The sequence below is a fragment of the Macrobrachium rosenbergii genome, chromosome 55 (genome assembly GCF_040412425.1).
Source record: "Macrobrachium rosenbergii isolate ZJJX-2024 chromosome 55, ASM4041242v1, whole genome shotgun sequence".
Lineage (NCBI taxonomy): Eukaryota > Metazoa > Arthropoda > Malacostraca > Decapoda > Palaemonidae > Macrobrachium > Macrobrachium rosenbergii.
The window spans coordinates 89,456,810-89,474,229 of NC_089795.1; the positions used below are offsets into that span (position 1 = coordinate 89,456,810).

The following is a 17,420-nucleotide window of genomic DNA, read 5'->3' on the forward strand; positions in this document are numbered from 1 at the left end:
TGTCCCTGTGTTTATTTATTGAATGTAATCCATATTTGTCATGTCCCTGTGTTTATTGATGCGTTTGCTGATGTATTTCTGTAGTTAGTTGTTATTTATTGTTTTTTTTTTTTATCTAAGCTTGGGGAAATCCGTAAGACAACTTTGAAATATGTTCATTTTATACTCGCTAACAATAGTACCGTTATGCGTCAACTACCAAATGTATGGTTATAGCTACTGTTTACTTCGATTGTACAGACTCTATTGGACGTGACTGTACTGCACTGCATGTTCAGTATCACTTTTCCCAATATTTATTACTCAGATTGAAATTTTTAGACTAACTGGAACGCAGGACAAGTGTCCGGTTAATTACCTTTCTTTTCATTATTGAATACATTCAATTCTTCTCTTGCTAATGGCATTTTAGCTAAGGACTACTGTAAAAATAACATTAAATCGTGTGTTTTCTGGTTATATCGTATCAGGTCGTTATCTATGTCTCAAAATCTTATCAGAAGCCGGCTGCTATTAGGCGTATAGGCCTAATCTTAAACCACAGATTCCGGCATATGGTAATTTTTTTATCAATACATTTTTTCGTATCCACGTTTTGTAAGTTTTCATTTATTTGATCTTAAGTCAACGGTAGAATTTACTACTACATTACCTCAAACTCTTCATCCAAACCGACTCAAGATTTTGGGTCTGTTGGCATTCAGCTCTTCGATAATGATTGATAAGCGTCATACATCATTAAGGCAGTATTTCTCAATATGTATGACCTTTACATTAACATTTACGTCATCAAATCATACATAAAAAATTACATTCTCTTGCCACCGTTAAGACACGTGCAAGAATGTTAGTTATCCTTACTAGTTAGTTTTTTCTCTGTAAAACTTAAAATAAATGACGGGGAAAGCATGTGGGTTGTTATTTTACGTTTTATCAATCATTTGACTTTATATAGTTTCCTATTGTTTCGTGGGAATCTAGAAGAACCACATATATCAAGACTAGAGATGCCATTGTACTTTTCAAATTAGGCCAAGCTGAACCACATCGAGCTTAATACATTAATATACACCAAATTTTAAGTGCAAATTTACTTTATATTGTATTCTTGACCACTTATTTGTCTCAATGTTACCTGGTATGTACTTTAAGACTGCCCTAACAAATAAGGTGCTTCCACACTACAGGAAAACATACAGATGTAGACAACTTATCCCATACATCTCACAAACAGGTTGAAACCAAAGTGGTGAACTGTTGGAAAATTTTACGGAGCACTAGTTAGGACTACCACTATGTTGCTGACTTGTATTCAACCTGTTTGTGGTGTAGTCAACAAGTTTGCAATGTTGGTTCTTGACATTTTACTGTCCACACACCTTCACTGCATTTAATTTAAACCAACCAACTATTTAGACTTAAAACTATTCAGATAAAAGGTTCGTGAATAAAAAGGCAAAAGACATTATGATTTTATATTTTCGTACAAAATTTTATAAACTTGGAATGTGACAGTGAAAGAAGGAGGATAAATGCTCTGAAAGGAATAATATTACCTATGTACACAGGTCTAATATTATGTTCTATTTCTTTGATTTGTAAGGGAGGAATTTGAGATTCGAAAAAAAAATATGAATTTAGTCTGACAAGAGTTAAAGACTATAGTAATTTTTTCCTACTTAAACTCCAGACACTTAACATCCCTAATAGTATATATGAAATATCAAATATATTTTCATGCTTAAATCGACATTTTTTAAAATCTGGAATGACCTGGGAATGATTACGGATTCCATGATTAATCAGAGATGAGGGAAAGGTGATGAGATAGATTTTATAGATTTAAAGTAGGGGAAGGGGGAATAGATGATAATATATAGATTAAGGGACCTGGGGGTATGGGGGAGGGGGAATGTGCTGATGGAATTCATTATATAAATAATTTGAGCTTTCACATTTGACGAAAGGAATCACAGATGTGAATTAGCTAATTTGATATCATTATGGAAGTACGTCCGAGTTTTATTTCAAGTTGAATGGGCTATCTTTGCGTTCTCTTTAATCTCAAACACGGAGGACTCAAGGTAGTTAGGCCTAGGGTGGAGGACAATTTCAAACCACTTTAAATTATACTTAAGGAATACCCGAAGTAAACCAAACGGTTAAATTATCTACAGTTAAACATCTTCCGAATGATACAGGTTCTCTTAAAGCTGGCTAGCAATAATTTAATAATGAAAAAGAAACGAAAATGTGGTTGGCGAGTCTACATGTGGCGAGTGTTGCCGAAGGACATGCCGGACTGGTTGGCGCCCTTGTTGGAACCGTACTGGAGGTTGACGATGCCCTCAGAGGCCCTTAGTTGTTCCTCGGTGAAGTTTCTGACGTTCTTCTCGGCTTCCTTGGGTCCGATGGAGGGCTTGCCGAATTGGGCTCCCTGGAAGAAAAGGAAAGTTTAGACCGAAACTAGACAAATATTGATACACAACCTCATTGTTATACTAGACACAACGTCCACTTTCAAGCTAAACATATGATCAACCTCCCATTTGAAACTATACAAATACACAACCTGCCCTTTTAAACCGAAGATACAAACCCTCCCTTTTTTAAGGGGAGGTTCTGTATTTGTTTGGTTTAAAAATACAGGTTGTATGTGTGTTCGGTTTAAAAGGGTGTATGTATATTTGTTTAGTTTAAAAGGGGTTAGTGCACAACTGTTTGGTTTAAAGGGTTAGACTTGGGATATAGGAGCACGGTTTTGAAAGGAGAACGTAGGTACAGTCAGATTGTTCAAAAATGTACATTTGTATGATTTTAACCGCAGAAATTTATGATTAAAAAAGCAAGGAAATGTACATTTGCCTGATTTTGAAAGCGGGGAATGTAACGTACATATGACGGTGACAGTGGAATGTAGAGCCATGGTAACTTCCCCTGAATAAGCAAACAAGTAGTTTCACCTGCTTTCAAGGTTAAGAGGAGAATGTGCATGTAACTACAGTATGTGCGATCATAGTCAAAGTGTGTTGCCAAGTTTTGCTTTTTGGCGTTTCAAAGTACTTTTCATGTTAATTAACATGTAAGCAGTTTATGTGCGATTAACAATTAAGGGAATTTCCTGTACATTGTGGTAATGCAATAGCTTTTAAGGAGGGCAGTGCTGAGAAAACTGGTACTCCTCTAACAAGTGACTGTACATTTTTTGACTACTGATTACTTCAGAACAGAATAAAATGAATATAGAAATTAGGCCCAAGGCAAAGCGCTGGGACCTATGAGGTCATTCAGGGCTGAAACGGAAATAAAGTAAAAAGATTCGAAAGGTGTAATAGGAGGAAAGCCTCAATCAATTGTTAGGAGAGGGTTGAGGAAAGTAAGAGGGAATATGAACGGAGGTACAGTCAAAGAGACGAAAGGCGCCGATGGGATGCTGCAAAGAACCTCAAGTAATGCCTCCGTTTACTGTACCTCCGTTCATATTCTCTTTCTTCCACCTTAATTCCCACCCTCTCCTAAAACTGATTCATGGTGAAACTGTTGAGGATTTCCTCCTGTTAAACATCTCAATCCTTTGCACTGTCAATTTCCGCTTCAGCGCTGAACGACCTCGTATGTCCCAGCGCTTGGCCTTTGACCTGAACTCTACATTCTATTCTATAAAGTAACGCCTACAGTTCAACCTCCTCCTTTCCTTCAAACCCCACAATTTGATTCCTCAAGAATCAACCTCCCGAGAAACGCGACCCTCCTCTCCCCTAGGCCTACCTTCCTTCCGAGGGACTGCAGACAGATCACGACGGCGTTGAGGTTCTGGCGCTCCCACAGGTCGACGGTCTGGAAGGTCTCCTCGGAGGGAACGCCGCAGGCCTTGGCGCCGTCCACAAACTGGTTGATGTTCTCCATGCACTTGAAGGCCATCTCAGACTTCTGGATCTTCTTGATCTGGCCGGGTTTCAGGGTGTTGATCAGCCTGCAAGGCACAAAGGGAGGGGGAGTTGATAATGGGTAGAGACCTGGATTCTTTAGAGCTGGGGAGAGAGAGAGAGAGAGAGAGAGAGAGAGAGAGAGAGAGATCTGCAAGGCACAAAGTGAGGGGAATTTGATAATGGGTAGAGACCTGGATTCTTTAGAGCTGGGGAGAGAGAGAGAGAGAGAGAGAGAGAGAGAGAGAGAGAGAGAGAGAGAGAGAGAGAGAGAGAGAGAGATCTGCAAGGCACAAAGGGAGGGGAAGTTGATAATGGGCAGACATCTAGATTCTTTAGAAATGGGGAGAGAGAGAGAGAGAGAGAGAGAGAGAGAGAGAGAGAGAGATCAGTCTGCAAGGCACAAAGGGAGGGGAAGTTGATAATGGCAGTTACCTAGATTCTTTAGAACTGGAGGAGAGAGAGAGAGAGAGAGAGAGAGAGAGAGAGAGAGAGAGTTGATCAGTCTGCAAGGCACAACGGGAGGCGAAGTTGATAATGGCAGATACCTAGATTCTTTAAAACTGGAGAGAGAGAGAGAGAGAGAGAGAGAGATCTGCAAGGCACAAAGGGGGCCTGATACTTGGCAAATTTCTGTAATTCTTTTAAACCAGTGTAAATTGAATACACACACAAAGAGAGAGAGAGAGGACAGGTGCAGTTATATCAAATAAAAACCAACACATGCTCTGGTTAATATACAATCAGTGACCGCAATCAAAAGATTTCCAGAGACTGGAGCGGTTATTCAAGTCCTGGAACTGTTATTAAAGGCTGGAACGCTTAATATTGAGTCCTGGAACTGTCATCACCAAGCCATGGAATAGGCCTACTTACTCGCAAAGCAACTGGCCGTTCTTGAGCACCTCGTAGAAATTGTCCATGTCTCCCGACTTGCTGATGTCAGCTCCTGTGATCAGGGCAATCCAGTCCAGGCATTCTACAGCCTGCTGTTCGCTGTACTTGGAATTGATCTGGAAGAGAAACCAAGGAGATTATGATTTTGGTTTCGAGGAAGAAAAAAATTGAAAGGAAAAGTAAAAAAAATCATATATACATTTATAAAACCGAGATATACTACCACTGTCAACCACAATTCCTAATTAAGTCTCTCAAAACATGGGGGCGATGACGTTCCCTAAAATAATAGCACCTCTGTCATTAACCCCAGACAGTAATTTGATTGCGTGCATATTATACACCTCCGACTCACGAAAACCAGAGAGAGAGAGAGAGAGAGAGAGAGAGAGAGAGAGAGAGAGAGAGAGATCTAATCTGCAAAGCACAAGGGGGACTTCATACTGGGCTAATATTCCGATTCTTTAGAACAGGTATAAATGTTAGAGAGAGAGAGAGAGAGATCTATCATTATCTCATTAACCTCTGTCACTCTTTCTAATGAACACCTTAATATTCTTAGGGAGCTTGAATTTTAAATTGATGGCCCCCGTGGGCTTGTTCCATGTGAATAGGGTTCACCTTCTGAATACAATAATAATAATAATTAGAATAATAATAATCTAACTGGATCTGATGGATTAATGTGTACTCATGGGCTTAGGCACGGGTGGAAGTAGGCCTATGCGTTCTCCCAGGTTAGGTCTAAGTGACACTAAGCTCTGAAAAACGGCTTTGATGATATTCGTAAAATGTTAAAATTAAAAAAGTATATACAATTTTTTTTACACTGATTTCGTAACCAAAGAGTGAATTCGGAAATAACTATCGATTACACAGCGTGTCAATCAAGCAGCCAAAGGTATTTGGCTTTTGATTATACAACGTAAGATTAGAAAACGCCATTCTGTCTTGTCTAATCTTCTTAAGGTATCCGGTCCCAAGACTGCCTCGCTCGCGTCGTTATGCAAGAGATAAAAAAAAAAAGGGGGGGATTTGACGGTCGTTCATCAGAATCATCTAACTTTCACGTTAAAAAAAACATGCATCCAACTTTCAATTTAAAAAAAATGACGATCGTTCATCAGAATCGTCCAACTTTCGCACAAAAACATAATGAAGATTATCGTGGCAACCTTTGATGATTCAGAAAATAAACGACCGGTTTTCGACGCAGTAGGATACATAAACAGCAAAGACGAGACTAAAATCCATAATGGTAAAGGATTGCTGATGAAACTATCTGGGTCAAATACATACAGTGTGACAGTTTACCCCCCAGAGGCCCCATATCGCTTTACTTGCCTCGTGTGCAATTGCTATTACCCGCATGCATGCACGAAGGGGCTGTTGGGTTTCTCTTTGCATGTGCATTCAGCGTCTAGCGAATACAAACGGGTTTGGTCTTCTGAATATCAAATGTGAATGCTTAGATGTCTTGTACAAACTTACGACTTTTAAAATCATCTCTCAGCGGATATAAAGACTAAGTTAATTTGTCCACTGCAGGTTAACTGACAAATTCCCTCTACTTAGAATGAAGTTGCTGATGGAACCAGCATGCAAAGTGTGTTTGTGTGGAGAGAGAGAGAGAGAGAGAGAGAGAGAGAGAGAGAGAGAGAGAGAGAGATGGGCGTAAACCTTTACAAAACACCGGCTTCCACAGTCTCCCCACCACCCACCCACCCACACCCGCCCAGCTAAACCGCTCAACCCCTCCTCTCTGCTTCCCGCCACAATCGGCGGTGACTTCATCTAGCGAATATGTCTGGTCGTGACAATGGGCTCTTTTGCTTTTTGAAAAATAATCTCTCTCTCTTTCTCTCTCTTAAAGAATCTGCTCGTTGCCTGACATCCTGTTATTAAATGGTTTTAAACGCGGCTCGAGTAATCAGCTTACGTAACTGTTACTTAAAATTTCTTTGTTAAAATCAGGGCAATGTCATGTCAAAGGCGCACAGCCGGTTGTAAAACCATCCAGTGTTTTTCTCGGGGTTCGTATTTTATGTTGATCACCCACAGGAACATTTGGTCATGTCCAGGCCTTAGGCCTACTACTAAACCTCCCCGCCCACAATACCGTGGGCCTAACGAGACTACAGAACTCAAAGGCATTTATACCTGTTAGGAAAACTAGCCAGAACAAGTTATATTCTACATAAAATTCCTGTTATCGGAAAGATAGGTCTACATTCTGTCTAATATATTTAGAACATCGCCTAACCAGTAAGATAATATGTTAAAGGTAGAGATAAAATACGAGTTAGACCTATCTCAAAACTAGTACCTGTTCAGAGCCGTGAAAAGGAGGCAGTATCAGTTCAAACCGGATAACTCGTATACAAAAGTAGAACATAAAAAAAGAAATAAGAATAAGCACACACATGATTATATTTGATATGCCTCGACCGGCTCTGGATAAGAATACTTCACAGATATTAAAGAAAACTTCCTACTTCAAACTGCTTACAGAGATAAAGATAAAATCACAAAAATATGCCCACGGTAAAGATTAGGATAATCCAATCTCTGATTACGACCACAGAGCTGAATAAAAAATAAAAGATTACAGAAACCACAATCTCACAAGGCGTGTTAGTATGCTTGGCTTTCAGTTATTACATTTCCAGTATCAGATGTAATAAAACAAGTCTCCAAGATAACCCCCTTAATTCTTAAAACATTCAAAAAACGTTCCATTTAAAATTTCAACTCGAACTATCCATTTACCCCAAGTTAATTTAAATTTTTAATGGACCCGTCTGGTTGCAAGAGACGCAATACTTTAAATTCTTCCTCTTGCCCGAGTCGAGTAGGAAACTCGGCCCATCAAGAGATCCAGATTCCTCGTGAGACCTTTGAATGGCGCCTCTTGTCTGAAGGAGATACCGAGAACTACTGCTAACGATTACAGTCGGCTGACCATTTCAAGAGCCACAATTGGTACAAGCTCTCATGCTTGTTCCCTCTAGAGAGGATAAACGTTCTGGATGCATGTTGCCAGAGCAGTTTCAAGTTTGTTTCTTTACGCAGTTGCTACCTATGTGCATCGTAACAATATACAAGCAGGCTCTGAGCCATGAAATTACAATAAGCCTGCACAATAGACTTCAGTCTAATAATTATTCCAGTTTCCGAGTAGAAACTCTAACAGCATGCAGTTCCAACGAGAGAACAGCGGAAGTACAGTACTGTCTTAAATCAATAGGTCTGTCAGTACTGTGTACGAAATCGATATGCCTCCCGCCTTGAGACTTGACAAAGGCGAAGCAAAACAGTTACGTTCAGCTTCAAGTTACAGAGCTAGAAGAGCTAAAAAACGCCCCTTCAAGTTATAGAGCTAGAAGAGCTAAAAAAAAAAAGAGAAGTTACAGAGCTAGAAGAGAGAGAGAGAGAAAAAAACTCAAGCTACAGAGCTAGAAGAGCTAAAAAAACCACTTCAAGTTACAGAGCTAGAAAAAAAAAAAAAAAAAAAAAAAAAAAAACTTAAGTTACATAGCAAAAACAGCTTAAAAAACTCAGTTACAGAGGTTAAATAGCTGAAAAAACTCAAGTTAGAGAGTTAGAACAGCTTAAAAAACCCTCAAGTTTGCTAAAGCAGCTAAAAAACCAAGTTAAAGAGCTGAGAGCTAAAGAAAATTCAAGTTACAGAGCTAAGAGAGCTAAAAAAACTTCAAGTTACAGAGCTAAAAAAAACACCAAGCTACAGAGCTAAAAGAGCAGAAAAATCTCAAGATACAGAGCTAAAAAAAAAGCAGCAAGTTACAGAGTTGTAAAAAACCAAGTCACAGGTCTTAAAAAAATCAGGTTACAGAGCTAAAAGATCTCAAGTTACAGAGTTTAAAAAACCAAGTCACTGAGCTGAACCACCTCAAGTTACAGAGCTGAACAAACCGGAGGTTACAGATCCATAAAACCAAGTTACAGAGCTAAAAGAGCTGAAAAACCCTAAGTTACAGAGATCAAATGACAAGCTATGACCACCATACTCCCTCAGTAAGCTTCTAAAACACAGGACTGACAACCTTCATGAATTGCCAAGTTCTATTAAGACATCATCGTGTCCTTATCAACTCAAAGAGGGAAGCACAACCTCCTCTTAATGATATTCATATACGAAATCAACCCTTGTCTCTTAAGATATGCCATCATGTTGAAACGATATCCCATAATCCATCGCCAGATTTCAATCTGCAACGACACAGTCTCACAAGAATCGATCAGCTATTTTCATGTGCTCTCGCTAGCAACATGACCTCGGGGAGAGAGAGAGAGAGAGAGAGAGAGAGAGAGAGAGAGAGAGTGTCAAGTGTCATGGTACGGTAGACTTCTCTCTCTCTCTCTAATCTGCTTAGCGATTAGAGATTTTTTTCGGGGGTGCTTATGAAACCAAGCATTCAATCTTTGAATTTAACTAATACCGTGAGATAGGGCACTTAAATACCATTAACTCGTCGATGAAATAGCTATTTTACTAACAAGGAAAAAGGACTTAAAACACGACAATGGCAAGTTAATGCAAGCAATCAATCAATGACGATTTTCATGAACACTTACAAGACTACAAGCGTCTCAGCTCTAGACCTACATTAAAAGTAAAACATTTTAACCTACATTGAAAGTAAAACATTTTAATCTTCATCTTAGCTAAGACTAAAAACAGCAGTCCTTATACCAGTGCTAGATTTAATTATGAAAGCTCACGCCTTGTAATTAACCAAGAGTTGAGTAAAAGGGATCTTTGTAGGACATAAGATTTAACGATGTTTCTCAGTAAGATGAAAGAAAAAAAAATGTCAAGTCATTTACATTAACGATGAAACTAGTCAGAAGATAAATTGACAACGTACGAATTGCGAAAAAAAAACGTATAAAAAGCACAACCATTTACACATCACAGCTTGTTCGGGCACTTCTCTAGTTAAATTATATACAACGTAAAATGATGTTACTATATCCGGGTCGAATTGTGAAAAAAGGTACGCTGCACAGATATTTACAAATCACAACTTGTTCGTACGCTTCTAGAATTAAAATACAAAGCAAAATCGCGTGAAACGTTTGATTTCCGTCTGTGTAAAACGGGGCCTCTATATCCTGGTTCTTGTACATCCGCAACGTGGTTACTGTGAATACAAAGTTACGGAAACAGGAATTAAAACCTCTGGTATCCGTACAGAGCAAAACAACACTGACTAAAAAAAACGAAAAAAAGAGAGAATATTTGACTGCAGCCCCTTAATGCTGTAGTGCTGATACTCAAATAATACTTAAGACTATAGCCCAATGATGTTGTAGTGCTATTGTAAGGATGGGTCGTATAAGGGATGAGGGGAGATATCTTATCTCGTACCTATCTTGTTCCTCGCCCCAGACACTGGTCAGGCTCGCGGGAATGATAGCCTATCTGGTTTTAGTGTATTTTTTGGGGGCCTTTTTCATTTCCTAAATATTAATTTGGTTCGATTTGGTGATGTACAGATTATAGCTTACTTTGCAATGGCTTTTGATGAAAACAGCAGCGTTAATATTATTATTCAGAAGAGAAGCCTGTTCATATGAGACAAGTCTACAGGGGCCATTGACTTGAAATTCAAGCTTCTAATGAATATTATAGTCATTTGATTGTATATATATGTACGTATATATATATATATATATATATATATATATATATATATATATATATATATATATATATTAGCGTGGGTAAAAGGATTTATCTGTTCACAGAGATGGTTTGGATATGTAAGAAGAATGGCGACCGACAGGTTAGAGGATGTTTAATTTTGAATAGTTAGGAAAGGGATTTATCATTCAGAAAGTGAAAGACAAACAAAATGGTAAATGATGCAGCGTGAGCTGGCGTTTCGACGACCTGCTGATGAGCCTAACATGAGGATATCTGAAGCAGCCAAGCCATGTCATATTTCTGTACGGGTATTCAGTCACGATTCAGCAGTTAAATGTATGAATGTGACAATAACCACTTTGTGTTTTTCCTCATGTTCCTGTCCTACATAGAGAGAGAGAGAGAGAGAGAGAGAGAGAGACTAACCAAACGTGAACATGCCGACCTAAATTGCTATTTTACATTAAGCTTCACGTATGAAAGTCACGAAACTATTGTACCCTTGGTGTAAACATACATGTTGGTATATTATTTGTTTCGTTGTTTTCTTGCCTTAAAATTAACCAAAAATTTGTAATATATAATTTCCTGAACGTATATTAGTCACAAAAACTGTACGTTATAACATTTTGCAAACGCATATACAAAAACATACACGGTTTCTACTGGCCCAATAGTCAATTATAGCATTATTCAGGCTACAGTGGGAAAAATAACTTACAACCTAAGACTAAAAAGGCGCAGACGCCTATTTTAAGGGCTTTGTCAATGGTTTAGAAAATTACAATCAATAAAAATATGAATGAAACTTTATATAAAAGGTAAATTTATTTGATTATCGTACACGTAAGTGTCGGCTCTCGGGCCAAAATTACAGTTCGCAAACATGCAAATAACGAAATTCAATTTTACGAAACAGCAAGACAAAGAACCCAAATTTTACTGAAGCCCAATGGATAAATTGTGGATAATAGGGAGATGTTAAACTAATTTAACGATGAGAATCACGGGTATAACACATTCGCTACGTAAAACGAAGCGGAATTCAAAAGAACCGCTGTACTGTACAGAGACCAGCTTTGACGCGTGGCAAAGTACATACACACGCCCAGCCTTTGCTGTCTACCGGCATTCGAGTATGACAGCCTTTTAGAAAACCTCCTCGTCGACTGCCTTTTACAGCACGATACTTAAGACAATAACCTACTATTTGATAAGATCGTGGAGCAATTTACGATTTTATTATCCTCCAAAAACGGCAGTTTTCGTATGCAACCCCCAAGCATCGCATTTCGGATTAATCAATAGCCTATCTCCTGCTGAGACGAAATCGGAAGCTTAGCAGCAGCCAGCGCAGATACATTTGGATATTTATACTTAATCTCACCTTAGACTGGGCCTCGGCGGCAATTCCTGACTTGGTAGCACGGTTCATGGTGGCTTTTGGTCAAAAAAGGGGTTAGGTTACGGAGGAACGGGAGAGTGAGAGAGGATTCCGGACGTACTTCCACAACGGCGACGAGCTGTCAACTGAGCCAGCCAGGGCCCCCGCCCGCCCTTTTACCTTCGACCGAAGCCATGACGTCATGGCTGTGTTTTTTTTTATGCACACAATTTCTGTCATCATTTCCTGGCGATCCGTTTGTTTTGGGGGGCCATAGGTTACCAGATAAGAGCTTATATTTAGAAATGTGACCTTAGCTTAGCTAAGAAATGAGCTGTCTAACGAATTTCGTATTGCAGTCTTCGATAGTGGCTTTGCAAACCTTTTTCACGGTCAAGGGTTGGCCTAATCCATTAAGCGTTCCGAGATTTTGGCCGAGGTCACGCCTTTAAAGGGAGTTCCATATGACCTAGTCACTACGTAGCATGGACTCTAAACCCCCTAAACTGCCAGAGAATAAATAAATAAAAAAAAAATACCCATAGGTCCCGGAAGACACGGTGATAAAAAAACATCAGTCGGCAACTCGAGAGCTTTTTCTTCCTTCGAAGTAGAGCTGCATTTTAAATTTGAAATATCCTTGACGGTTACAAGATAACCAACTGCACCATGGGAAGAGAAGATTTAAATATCTCTGCTGGTATTTATTAGTATTTATATAATGCCTAGGACAGAATTTGATCTGATATTCACAATATTTATAATGCCTAGGACAGAACTTGGTGCGATATTTAGTATTTATAATGCCTAGTACAGAAGTTGATGTGAAATAGTATTTATAATGCCTAGGACAGAGTTTGGTGCGATATTTAGTATTTATAATGCCTAGTAAAGAAGTTGATGTGATATAGTATTTATAATGCCTAGGACAGAGTTTGGTGCGATATTTAGTATTTATAATGCCTAGTACAGAATTTGATGTGATATAGTATTTATAATGTCTAGGACAGAATTAAATCTGATATTCATAGTATTTATAATGCCTAGGACAGAATTTGGTGTGATATTTAGTATTTATATAATGTCTAGGACAGAATTTGATCTGATACTTTATGATGCCTAGTGCAGAATTTGATGTGATATATTTATAATGCCCATGACAGAGTTTGACTCAATATTTATAGTATTTATAATGCCTAGAGCAGAATTTAATCTGATATTCATAGTACTTATAATGCCTAGGACAGAATTTAATCTGATATTCATAGTATATTTATTATAATGCCTAGGACAGAATTTGTTCTGATAAATATTGTATTATAATGCCTAGGACGGAATTTGGTAGAATTTGATATGATATTTATGGTACTTACATTTCCTAGGACAGAACTTGATAGAATGTGATCTGATATCTAAAGCATTTATAATGCCTAGGACAGAATTCGATCTGATATTTATAAAATATATATATGCCTAGTATATATTTTGTTGTGGAATAATATCAACACTCTCTGGTGATGATAAATATTTTAAAATGAATTATCTTATACACCTGGGTTCATAATGCCTAGGACAGAATTTTATCTGAATATTTATAATATTCATAATGTCTAGGATATATTTTTGTAGTAGAATAACACCAACACTTTCTCCAGTGACGATAAACATCTTAAAAAAACGATTTTCTTACAACCGGGTTCCCAGATATAATCATTTGCCGCCTTGCATACGCATGGCGCATTTGCGTGCTTGCATGCAATTTGTGTTTAACGACCCGTGGTCCTTCGTACCATCCCGGGCGGTGAAATTGCTATGGACAGAGGGCGTGAGCATCGAGTGCTTGAACCTCCTGACGCGATTTTATCTCCGGAATTGATTTAGCGAGTTCCTTAACTTGCATATTTTTGTGGGCTTGCTTGCGGAGGGAGTTAGAGTGACGTTCTCTGTTTGGGAATTTGTTTTGTTATAAGTGGTTAATTATTTTTTTATTGAAGAAGAGGGCCTGTTTTTTTTCTTAATGATATTTTACTTGGTTAAAAATTTATTTAACGATGGCTATGCGAGCTTGTCTGTGGGCTGGATTCAAACACACACACACATATATATATATGTATGTATATAAATATATATATATATATATATATATATATATATATATATATATATATATATATATTATTAATATGTATAAATATGAATATATATATATAAATATATATATATATATATATATATATATATATATATATATATATATATATATATATATATATATATATATATATATATATATATATATATATATATGTGTGGTAGTCATTCATTCTAATGGCATTTTAGCCGCTACACACACCCACAAGACGGAGGCTCACCAGCATTGCGTCTAACCCCCCTACAAACACTGCACTATTCCTTTTTATATTGTACTGATTCTCTTCTTGAGACTCTTCATTTTCAAAACTTCTAATACTCCATCTACCCATTCCATTGTAGGTCTCTCTCTCTCTCTCTCTCTCTCTCTCTCTCTCTCTCTCTCTCTCTCTCTCTCTCTCTCTCTCCCAAGAAGTGTGTACACACAGATGCATTTGCTAGCCTCATAACCTATTCTTGATCCTAGTTGAACCTAGTACCCAGACACAGCTGGGTTGACTGGTGAGCGGCAGGGCTGGATTGAAGTACATATATCGTGTTTGTAACAGAACTTAGGAGCCTCATGCTGGAGGGAATGGGTTAAAAGTAGGTCCATTATTTGCTGAAAAGAAATATGTGATAGTTAGTCGACTGTGGAGGGTTGCTGTCAGGTGGATATATATACTGTATATATCTAATGGATGTCTATATACATTATATATATATATATATATATATATATATATATATACACACACATAGATATACTGTATATATATACACATGAGTATTTAAAACCCAAAGTAAATAAAGATGTCTCCCCTAATATAGTACATTTGCAAGAGAGAGAGAGAGAGAGAGAGAGAGAGAGAGATCTGCCCTACTTTATTCAGCACCAAGTCGGCAGAACAAGAAGTTATCCACACATACAAAAAAATCCATATCACGTGACTCTACCTTCCTTTCGTCCTTACCTCTCTTCCTACCTTCCTACATTCTCTCACACATTCTTCCTGCCTTCCTATATTCTCTCATTCATCCTTCCTAGCTTCCTCCATTCTCTCATACATCCTTCCTACCTTCCTACATTCTCTCATACATCCTTCCTACCTTCCTACATTCTCTCATACATCCTTCCTACCTTCCTACATTCTCTCATACATTCTTCCTACCTTCCTACATTCTCTCATACATCCTTCTTACCTTCCTACATTCTCTCATACATTCTTCCTAGCTTCTTATATTCTCTCATACATTCTTCCTACCTCCTTACATTCTCTCATACATCCTTCCTAGCTTCCTCCATTCTCTCATTCATCCTTCCTACCTTCCTACATTCTCTCATACATCCTAGGTGGTAGGGCAGATCCCTCCCCCCCCCGGGAAGGCCACCCCTTCACCCCTTTCCGCCCAAATCATCCCACAATGTAGGACAAGCCATTGCAAAGACTCAAGGCACCTGTGACCTCGCATTGACCCTTGATTTGACCTTTGACCTAAATGGCACCATCCGCGAATTCCCTTGGCTGATTAGAGGGACCAGACAGGAATGGGCTTCGACCAGCCGCGGGCGAGGGGGTTGTGGGAGGTGGGCGGGAAGGGACGTCTTTTTAAAAGCCTTAATTCATGGTTTGTAGGTGAAGGCTTAAGAAGGGGTAAGAGGTGGTTTAATTGATTGATTGGTTTATTAGAAAGGTTTATTGGGAAGGTTTTTTTTTGGTGAGGTTTATTGAAAAAATTTTTTTTTGAAAGGTTTATTGATGAGGTTTTTTGAAAAGTGTTATTGAAAAGGTTTATATGTTAGGTTTATTGGTAAGGTCTATTTGTAATGTTTATTGGAAAGGTTTATTGATAAATTTTATTGAAAAGGTTTATTGGAAAGGTTTTTTGGTGAGGTTTATTGAAATTTTTGTTTCGAAAATGTTTATTTATGAGGTGTTTTGAAAAGTGTTATTGGAAAGGTTTATATGTTAGGTTTATTGGTAAGGTCTATTTGTAGTGTTTATTGGAAAGGTTTATTGATAAGTTTTGTTGGAAAGGTTTATTTAAAAAGTTTCATTGGAAAAGTTTATATTTAAAATTTATTACAAAGGTTTATCGAAAACGTCTATTTGTAAGGTTTATTGGAAAGGTTTATTGATAAGGTTTATTGGAGAGGTTTTGAACTGGGTTGTCTGAGAAATTGAACAGATAAATAAAGAAACAAATAAAAATAAAAAGGTAAAGAGAAGAAGATAAATCAATAAATATATATAGATTTGGATATACCGATTGACAGAGATAATTAAGTGACTTAGGTATATAGACATACAAATAAACCAATAAATGAAACATTAAATAAATAAATAGATGGATAGATAGATAGATAGATAGATAGATAGATAGATAGATAGACAGATAGATAGATAGATAGATAGATAGATAAATGAATAAATAAATAAATACTATAGAAAAATCAAAAAAATGCGCAACAATGCAGGTGTCTAAAAAAAAAAAAAAAACATATCTAAGCGCAGGTGAGACAGTTAACGGCCCCTCATGTTTTCTCCCTTTCCCTCGCATTCATTTTTATCATTTTACTACATTTTTTTATTCTGCATTTTCATTGCTCATTTTATCTCCTCTTTTGAGGCGTAATTTGCTCACCCTTTCTTGTTTTTAACCCTTCCTTCCTCTGTTGTGGTAATTAGTTCTTCTGGATAATTAGGTTGTGACGTCAGTGGGTTGATGCAGACATATATACATACATAATACATACATACACACATACATACATATACATTGGTCCTATAGGTGGATACACAATGCTGTCTAACCACAAACATACAAATGATTCTTGTAAAGAATGTATACTACTTCATTTGTGGTATGTACATATATACATACATACATACATACATACATACATACATACATACATACATACATACATACGTGTATGCATTCATACATAATACATATATACTTAACCTTCGTTTTATCTTTCTTTTCTCTTCTCTCTTAATACTTTTTACTAGCTTCAGAAGAGAGAGAGAGAGAGAGAGAGAGAGAGAGAGAGAGAGAGAGAGAGAGAGAGAGAGAGAGAGAACTGCTTCCTTGTCTTTTGCGAAGCTAAGGTCTGAATTAAATTAATTTTGCCAAGGTCTTAATTAAATTCAGTTAACTTATTTTCTGCATCACGCACGATCATTCAGGTCCCAAATTCTGTCACAAGAAGGTTAAACCCCGCCCCCCCTGCTATGTCTCTGTTGGTTGGGCAGAGTCCAAGGTCCACACCAGACATCTCAATTCCCTCCTTCAACACCTCACCACACTTCAAGAAAATAGTTTCAAAACATGTAACAAATAATTTCAGACTTTAAAAATTTTTTTATTTAAAAAAATAAAATTTTTATTTCTAAACATGTCAAAA

General features: G+C 37.6%; 1 protein-coding gene and 1 long non-coding RNA gene across 2 annotated transcripts in view; one reads left to right on the forward strand and one right to left on the reverse strand.

Annotated features, from left to right (window-relative positions):
• The window catches only part of LOC136835636 (uncharacterized), a 96,922-nt gene that overhangs the window by 1,550 nt on the left and 77,952 nt on the right, over window positions 1–17,420 (forward strand). The gene's annotated exons all lie outside the window — the stretch shown is intronic.
• On the reverse strand, window positions 1,462–12,047 carry Chd64 (calponin 3). Its single transcript, XM_067099437.1, has 4 exons — window positions 11,882–12,047; window positions 4,803–4,939; window positions 3,769–3,973; window positions 1,462–2,437 (listed from the first exon to the last, which is right to left on the reverse strand). The coding sequence occupies exons 1-4, from the start codon at window positions 11,927–11,929 to the stop codon at window positions 2,267–2,269; spliced, it is 561 nt and encodes a 186-aa protein (XP_066955538.1). The 5' UTR covers window positions 11,930–12,047; the 3' UTR covers window positions 1,462–2,266.

Excerpts from the sequence above, each read along its gene's own strand:
- Chd64 (XM_067099437.1), bottom strand. The coding sequence starts at position 11,929 with ATGAACCGTGCTACCAAGTCAGGAATTGCCGCCGAGGCCCAGTCTAAG. Across the intron at positions 3,974-4,802 it reads AACGGCCAGTTGCTTTGCGA|GCTGATCAACACCCTGAAAC; the intron begins GTAAGTAGGCCT and ends TGTGCCTTGCAG. Across the intron at positions 2,438-3,768 it reads TGCAGTCCCTCGGAAGGAAG|GGAGCCCAATTCGGCAAGCC; the intron begins GTAGGCCTAGGG and ends CTTTTCTTCCAG.